The following is a 9,799-nucleotide window of genomic DNA, read 5'->3' as shown; positions in this document are numbered from 1 at the left end:
AAATGAATATACCTGAGTAATAGAAAGCCAAGATTAGGAGTAATTAGAAAAGTGAATACAATTATATAGAGTGAATAATCAACATCTCAATGTTTGAACTTCTTAAGATCCTACGCCAAAACTAACACTATCTTGATGCATCATCTTTACACATCATTCTGTATCTAAAAGAAATATATATATATATATATATATTTACATGTACATAAACACTTGCATATATATACACACACACACATTCATCAGCAGGGTTGAATGAAGGAAATTATTTTGTGGTCTTGATGAGAACTAATTTTAGTTTTAAAAAAGGATTATCAATTGGCAGACTGACCATATAAGTTAGCTAAATTAGTTTGACAAGTTTTACTGTAAAATAAAAACTAATAACATTCTGTGAAAGATGTACTGGTGTGTGATACTTGCAGCTTATATAATCTATTGTTAAACTTAGTAAATTAACCATGACTTATTACTTTTTTTTTCTACTGGCAGTAAACAAACAAGATATAACAATTACTGTTAGCATATAAAAGACATGTTGGTGATCCTTTTATAGTAGATAAAAAACCAAGTCATGTTAATAAGTTTCTTGCTTATTATTTAACAATCACCTAAATATCTATTTTATCAGCTTCCATTGTGGAACACTAAACATATAAACAGCAGGATCATCATTTGTAATTAATGCTTTGTTTTCATTTAGTTACATGTTCATTACAATACATTTATAACCTTCTATTTCAAAATGGAGTGATTTTATATTTTAATTCACTGTTCTTACAAAACCTCCAGCACATTCAGTTATTTTTACTCTGAGCAATAGATAATAAAGCAGTATATTTAAAACAGTATCTTTCCCAATAGTCCAGTAAATAAATAATTTATCAGTAGCTTAAAAAATTAACACTTCTTTCAAACAAGTGAAAGAATCAAAATGTCCCATTATTCTCAACCTCCCATTTTTTTTATTATAAAGATAAAAGTATTACCAATAAATAACTGAAACATTTTGAAATGCTCAATGTCCACAAACTGAGCTCACACCTATTTTAAAACCATAACAAAGATTAATGCTATTAACGTGAAGAATAAGATACCATCTCTCCAGTATTCCTATGTCCATGTCAAACCAGCATTTCTGTGTTCATATCTAAACACTTGTCCTCAATGATTTCATTTTAAAATCATTATGAAAATATGCTAAAGAACACAACAAAACCACTGTAACACACCATAACAGTGCCACTTCAAAATCATTAGCAGAGTCACAGAAGAACACACACACACACATTAAGAATGAGAGAATCTGAAGACCTTACTCAGCAAGGTTAATGAGACCTTAAATCAGGACCAGCCATAATGTCCACTCTTACTGTGATAGTATGTTACTAACTATTGCAACCATACTTCCTGTTAGTAAACAAGCTACAAATAATTGATATGATTAACTGACGAGAGAAAAACTGCACTTTGTAATAATAGTAACAGTAAATAAACATTCTACAACACTAACAAGATAATATACTATAGATCCCAGAACTGTTAGTGGACAAAAATTAATTAGACTAATATAAAGTTCTATGTCTTCTGGGAATATACATTGATTGTTGAATCAAAATAAACCAATCTAAAAGAAAAATATTATAATCCTCACAATTACTTTCATTGCATAAAACACCCTTCTAATACTTACTGTTATGTACATTGAAGGAGGATGCTGGTACTGAGCAAACTTTGCATTTAAAGCCTCAAGATTTCCTCGAGTCAGCCTGATCATACTTCGAATGTTTTGCAGCTAGAAGACACAAGTATTTGCACTTCATTATTAACTGATCTTTACATATCATGACACATAAATATAGTGGAGTACAAAAATATTCAACCCACAGTCACCTCAAAGCATGGTATTCGTGTATTAAAAAACTATTTCTTGAAAAAAAGAACTACAAGTTTAAATAGTTTGGTAAACTATGTTAATATGAATATAGCCTGCATTCCATTAAAATTATTTTGAAGGCTAATATTTCTCTAAAATAGCTGTTTTAGGTATATTTCCTTTATGAAAAACTGAATTACATTTGCTGAACATGTCTTCAAGTTATTTTAGAATTGATATAAGACCCCCTACATGTAGTTTTCTGGGAGACAATTAATTTAGCAATTAAATCAAAATTTTCAATGTTCCTACTGGAAATTCTCACTTTTACTAACTTACATTACGCAAGGACAGCCTGTAAATAAAACTGCATTTGGGTAACAAGCCATTATTAAATAATACAGTACAGTCAAGAAATAAAAGGTAAATCTATAATGGTAAACATTTCGAATAAAAATAAATGCAGTATGCATAACATGATTCTAGCAACTAAATATTAAGTATTAAAACATTTCATACATTAGTATACCATTGATAATAAAACATCCTTGTTAGTCACTCCAACAAGGAACATACAATGGTAACTCTTCACATTCAAATACACTAAACTAACAGCAAAATATGTACTTTTATGTTTTTCCATAGTTAAATAATTCAATTAAAATATATATATATATATACTGACAGACTTGTAAATTACATCAACTAAGTTCAACATTTTTCTCTTTACCAGTTTAATTTAAAAAAAAATCTAATTAAAACTCTAGAATACACAAGTAAGGTAGACTGCAAAAAAAACAAAAACGTTTGATGGCCAACTGAGAATTGAAATTTTTAACCACACTAAGACAAACAAACCAGATTTCCTTTTTTACATTTTAAATTTACAAGAAAATTTCTAAGCTGTTCTGTACTTTAATTAACTCTATGTCGGTTAAGTATAAACATTTGTAAATACACCTACATCAGATAAGAAACTAATCAAACTCTCATGAAAACAAATCTAATACTTCAGGTTCAGATTCATATCTTATGAAAATTATTGACCTTTTTATGAGTATAGTGTTTCTGATAAGATGAAATTTCATGCAATGATTAATTCTTTAACTTTGTTTTCATCTGGATTAAAGATATATAAAAACATGTTAACACAAAAATATGTTTAACACATGAATAAGTCATGTATTAAGACTAAACTCAGCAAAGAAGAGATGGCTAGGCACTAATTAATACATGTTCCTGCATAACAATAATTCTTAACTTTCTGAAATATTGATATAATTTTTAAAAAATGGTACTTGTTTATGGTTAAGTAATTCTACAGATTTGGAGAGAAAAAAGTAGTAGTCAGTGATACGAAGCTAATTTTTAACAGTTTTAAGAAGAGAAAGTTTGATTTTCTATATAAAAACAGCATAGTCAAAACTACAACAAAATTAATTAGTTTAACAAATTATATAAATATGTCTAATGGAGTAGATAAGCCCTAATACTGGAAGGGAATTTTAATTTCATAAATAAAATCAATTAAAAAAGAAGCAGTTTTGATATAACATCCACTGAATCACTTTGATATTGTTGATGAGAAAACAATTCTTATTATTCGTATATTTGGTATATTTCTTGACTATCATAGCTCATCAGTGGAACGAACTTATTAAAAGTAAGGCTCAGAGCTGAAAAGTCTACTGCTTACTTGAAACTTCATGGAAATGGCTTGAAATGCTCTTTTGCAATTTTACACATTACTGATGAGCTTTCAGATAAAGTGTCCTAAAATGAGGAACACAAGGCTGCTAATAAGCTTTTAAGTTTATTGAATCAGTCGTAAGCCAAATGCCCTGTTCTTGTGGGCTAAAATTATTCCAGGAATACATTTTCAAAATGAAGCAACAAGACTGTTTAGTTGCATAAAGTTACTTTTAGTGGCTGCCAAGGATGAGAAACAACTTTCATGACCAAGTGTTTCATGATCAAATGTTTACTTCTTAATATTCCTATATTATAGTACAATTGTACTGAAATAACAGTTAAATATTACTCCCTTATGTATAGAATGTTTTCTTAAACAGAAAACTTCAACAGCAATGTTTAGAATAATCTTATCTAAAGACATCTTTTGCAGTGTAAGAATCATTTTATTTTACACTTCTGCTACATTACTAACTTTGAAAAACAAAAACTTTGTTAGGATTGTGAGCAGAATTTGCATAAACTGTGAATTTATCTGGTCTGTAAAAACGAAATTGTTTTCTTATCTGATATGGGGACTGCAGATTAAAAGTAGGTCATAGCTGGAAAGTAAATTACAGATGTAAGCTAATGACCAGTAATGTACAGAACTAACTGTTGATAGTCAGAGCTAATAGTGGTATACAAACACTGAGAGTATGCTAGATTAGGCTTCATTTGATAAATAAAATTAAACAATAAATAAAAATAATTTAGTAACCAGTTATATACAAATCAATTTAGCATACTAAATAGATGTAGGCAAAAAAATTATAAATAGTGCAATATAATAATTACAGAATGTCAATTCCTAATTAGTAACGATAATTTATTTCTACAGCCTTCTGGATTTTTAATATTAGTTGGAAATTCAAGAAATAACGTGTGCGAATTACAAAATGAGAGAGACGTTCCAGCTTATTTCATGATTACAAAACGTAAACAGCCATACCTCCTCCACTGGTGGGGAGCACACCGTTAGAGTCATGTTGTTGGCCCCAGCAGTCTGCATTCGAACTTCGATACATACGCAAGAGACACAGAGTTCACAGCTATAGCTTTCGCCCACCTGAAACCATCACTGCTGTTTGGGGCGCTAGTTGCTCGAGCTAAGCGAGCTTACACAATAGTCAGGCAGCTGTGCACATGTCTTTGCGCCTCATTGGTGGGCCCGGGTAACAGGGGCCGGTGCAGCTGACGCACCAGGCCCGTGACGATGAGGTAATAACCGCCGTTCAACGCCCTTAATGCAGGGGGTGGGGGCTTTACCCTGCAGTTGTGTACCCAACTTTTACGATGCTTCACTGAAGTAGCAGCCGCCGAATAGAACTGCGAAAAAACGACTTGTGTCAAAACAAAACAGCGTGCTTCAATTTTACGATAAACATAGTTTGTTCAGTTTTGCAGCCTGCTTTCAACAAGTAAATATCGTACATGTAGGGACGTGATGACGTCTCTAACTGCAATTTAGACTTTAAAATTTTTTATTCAGTTATTTGGTAAAGTTAAGCACATTGTTTTTACACGTACGTTTTTCCTTGCTCACAACTTTTAAGAATTGTTTTTTAAGTGCATGTCTGTACCAAGGTTTATCAAATTAGATTGTATATAAAATATACATAATACATTTTCTCGGAAGGTTCAAGATTTTACATCAAGTACAATTTTATAATATAACATTGAGTACAATAAATTTACAAACAAGATGTTATGGTTATTGAAAAACGTTGTACATGACAGTGAGCCGAACGATTTGTAGAAAAAAAAATAAGCAATTATAAAACATGATGTACGAACCATACAAAGATAGCATAACAAGGTAAGTCAATCCAAGGTTTCAATAGCGCACGTGCAATACGCAATGAAATCTGTTTTAACCTATCAATACATAACCACATAAACCTGGACATTTAGTTTAATTTTCTTTCACCCACAACAGGATCCTTTAGCTAAACCTATTTTCAAGATTACCTCTAATGTGGAATAATAAAAAAAAATAACAAAGTCCAGAAAAGCACAGGAAAAAAAAAAAGAGAGATAGTTTCGAGGACTACAAGGCCTAAAATTGTCAACTTTACCTACGTTGAACATGATAATTTGGTAAAACTGAATTAGCACTTGTCCGCAGAATTTTAGTTAAACATCCCGAGACGAATCTTACTATTAAAACTTACTATATTATGCAAAACAAACAACAACAACTAAATCTTGTAAAACTATCATACCTGGAAAAAAAAAAAAACAGCATCTGTAATGAACTATAATAAATCATTAGAAAAATCAATCACTCACTTCCCCAAATACATAAAAAAGACGAACGTTCGAGTTTCCTTCCTACAGAAAATACGATAAAATATAGTTGGATCAACAGCAACAATGATATATATTTACATACAACGTCCTCAAGCATCATTCAAATTAACAATGTACCGAGTTAATACACTAGTGAACTGTTGTATTAACACAAAAATCAGATTTTTTTCTGTCTGATTGTTCTTTAACGTTTAGAAAACTCAGTGTAGACAAACCACGAAAACCCAGCAACATGATAGTAAATAAAAAGCATGTTTAATTTCAGATAATCGTAATACATGCTCTAAATAATAAAGCGTAGCTTTACTTACGGTTATTTATTAAGAATTATTTCTATGCACGCCACGGAGGTTCACTTCGTTTATACAGCAATGGTAAAATTTAAATAATGTGTATATTTTCAGGTAACCGAACAACTAGACACCAAAAATAAGAGGAATTAGGACATTTAGACACCTAATAATTTTAGAAGGATATTAAACTTTTAAAACTTTGCAACATACTTAAAATGCATATAATGGAGTAAATTAAACTGGTAATGTGGTAGGCCTATATATATATATATACAGGTCATATAATGGAGAAAATGTAAACTGTTAATATAGTAGGCCTAGATTATACAGTTCATATAATGGAGTAAAGCACAGTATTGAATTCACAAGGTCAGTTTTCTAACCATTTGCGTTCATGATAGCATGAAAATTAAACCATTTCCTCTTTAATGACGTCATTTATGACCAGCTAAATGGGATCACCGCTGGGTCCAACGATAGCCAATAGTTTTATATGCTATCATATAATAAAGCAAATTAAACTGTTAATGTATTAGGCCTGATATATACGGGTCTTTTATATACTTATATAGTGTTGTACATGGAACATATCTGTTGTAGTTATTCTTTTATGATAAACAAGTGATGTCTAAATGTCCTATTTCGTCATTGTTTTAGGTGTCTAGTTGTTCTGGATTTTGAATGGACTATGCAAGTTTTATTGTAAGCATATATTATGCACTCGTTCAAATAAGGTGAAATTTAAGTGATATTACACACAAGTAGAAAAATAATAAAGCCGAGACTAAATTAGTTTGAATAGGTAAGATTTAACAATGCTAAAACCCAACTTTTGGCTTTTATAAAGTATTTGCTGTGCTATTATGGCAATTATGCCAACAAGTTGTGAAAAATATTTACTATATAAAGACGTAATGCCGTCCGTCACGCCGACATCTCAGCTGGTGGGGTACCGATCAACACGTAACTTGCTCAAAACTATGGCACTTTCTACCGCAACAAGGAAGTTTGTCTTTTTAAAATTCTTCCAGCCATATATATTTAAAATGGACGATGTGCTACTTTGGACATATAATTAGATTTGAGGGTAGGTTGGTAGAGATCGTGATGAGTAATAAAATACGCGCGCCTCACACTTGGTATTGCTGGCGCACAAAAATAATGATCATTGGCTGAAATTCTCCTTTTACGTTTGGTTGGTTGTCAAGGAGACACATTGATGCAACATCACCAATTTTTTTCCCCTCCGAACCCTCGCCTACAACTATAATAACCCGTATGTTTTACCCGCAGCACGTTTCAATTTTGAAAATGCTCAAATTAAAGCGCGTTTCTTCTCAATAAGCTAAAAAAAGCCAAAACCAGGAATACAGTCCAAAGAGAAGACCCTGAAATTCATAATAACATCCATTGCCTTTATCATCACCATTAATAATTTGCAGGATCATACAGTTGATCAAGTAGGAATATGTCTTTGAGTATCAGTTTTTCACGTTTCAATTTATAAGGATTTATCAAGGACATTTGAACATAACTTAAAAATATACACAAGTCAAATTGATAATCAAGCAATACTTAAAATGTTGTTTTCGTGAAATACATATATTGTTACTAAATTATAATTAATTTATAGAAAACACGTTCATAAAACACTTATTTAGATATAATTTGAGAAGAAAAATTAATCATTGTTTCCCGTCATATGACGGGCATTCTGCTTCTTGTTTTATATAGATTAATGACCCGATGCGTTACAAGATCTAGATCTATCTGGTTCAACTTTATAGCTTTTATAAATTATTCTACTTACAATATTAAATTCACTGCAATGCTGATTATCTGGTAAAGACTGTATACATAGAACAAATTTATTTAACTGGAGATCAATTTGTTTTACGTTTTTAAAAAACGTATTGTTTACATCTCCACCCGTCATTTAAAATTACCAATTTTACTAGCAATTGAGGAACACCTTACATGCAACAAGTATCTGTAAATTTTGTTGCTAAAAGCTTCTTGGAGGTAATCTGATTTATATTACATAGAACATATCGATTTTCAGATTATTTGTGTACAAACTCTTTCTCTTAAGAATCCACAAGTGAAAGCAAAAAAGGAATGTTGGGTCAACCACACTATATATGCTATATCCAGTGCTGACGAGTTCTTTCCACCAATACCAGAGCTTATCAGTCCGGCTGGGATACGACAGACACAGACAGTACTGGCCAAGGCGCTTATGATTAAACAGTTAGTGTATAAAACATTTACTGATTCTTCTGTTGTACCATATGAATTGTGGACCATATTCTTTAATTTACATCAAAATGTGTCTTTAAAAAGGTATTTTTAACAATTTCCTTGCTTTGTTATGCTGCATGGAGATAATACATTAAATAAAGTTTAGCTGAATTTTCCCAGAATTAAACATTCTTGGAATTTTACAACTCACTAAAAAAAAGAACGAAAAAAAAATATAATTTATTTTTCGATATTTCAAAAGCTAAAACTTCATGATCATTTGGACTTGAAAGCTGTGACCTCATGAAAACCTGAGAGAAGAAACTGAAATGTTCTCCAATTCTTCGACGCTATAGTCATATGCAGTCAATAAAATTAAAATACGGTATACTCTAATTTACCTTAACCCTAAAATTATAGACTTTTTTGTGTTTGTTTCAGAATTTTCGTGCATTACTACACACGGGCCTATTTATACAAAGCCGTCTTTAAATTTGAACTAATAAACTGCAGGGAAGACAGCTATTCAACGACATCCACCACAAACTTCTGAGCTATTCGTCTGATCGAATAGTGCACCCACGGTACCAAAGTGCGGAGAGCGTTTTTATAGCAAACCATAAACCCTTGGATTTGCATTGCAATCCGGACATTCTAGCCATTAACATGCTAACCATTAGGCATGAAGAATCTCAATATTGTAGATAATGTAAAATCTAAGTTATAAAGCATTTATACTGATACTAGAAACAATCGTTGCTATACTGTGCACAAAACATTGTCATTTTCGAGAAGCTAATTTTATCACACACACTTATAAAACATAAACTTAATGTTTCAGAATTCATACTCAATGAACATTAAACTATCAGTTTTTAGTCGCTTAATTTAACCAGTATAAACACGATTACACTTAAAATCGAAATACACTGTAATAATAAAAAAAGGACTCATTTGGCTGCCGAATAAATCCAATAAACATGTAAACGATCAATACTGTCTCTTGTTTACTTTGTATATTTTTCAGCTATCACAATCAAGTTCAAGATTAAAATGCAAACAAAAAAAAGTAAATATTCAGTTACTTTGGCAAATCATTTTATACATGCATATGCTAATATCACCAATCCAGTTAAAACGGTTGAAAAGAATAATTACAGAAATTTCTTAACGTATTCAACCATAAAATAATAATTGATTTGAAAAATAGGAAGGAATCTCATGTATATTGCACAGTCAAAATACTTCAATGTATACAACTATTGCCCGGCATGGCCAGGTGGATAAGGCGCTCGACTCACAATCTGAGGGTCGCGGGTTCGAATCCGCAGCCCACCAAACATGC

At 31.3% G+C, this 9,799-nt stretch overlaps 1 protein-coding gene across 4 annotated transcripts in view; it reads right to left on the bottom strand.

The window, feature by feature from the left end:
* LOC106462215 (serine/threonine-protein kinase A-Raf-like) overlaps positions 1-9,799 on the bottom strand; it is a 52,427-nt gene that overhangs the window by 26,719 nt on the left and 15,909 nt on the right. For 3 of the 4 annotated variants that reach the window (XM_013922117.2, XM_013922124.2, XM_022389541.1), the window contains exon 2: positions 1,694-1,795. In XM_013922117.2, coding sequence (XP_013777571.1) covers positions 1,694-1,795 — 102 coding nt within the window. Of the gene's footprint in view, positions 1-1,693; positions 1,796-4,559; positions 4,718-9,799 lie in introns of those variants that run through there. The other variant, XM_022389548.1, reaches the window with a different exon arrangement.

This window comes from Limulus polyphemus, unplaced genomic scaffold, assembly GCF_000517525.1.
Source record: "Limulus polyphemus unplaced genomic scaffold, Limulus_polyphemus-2.1.2 Scaffold44, whole genome shotgun sequence".
NCBI lineage: Eukaryota > Metazoa > Arthropoda > Merostomata > Xiphosura > Limulidae > Limulus > Limulus polyphemus.
This window is presented reverse-complemented; position numbering and strand designations above follow the sequence as displayed.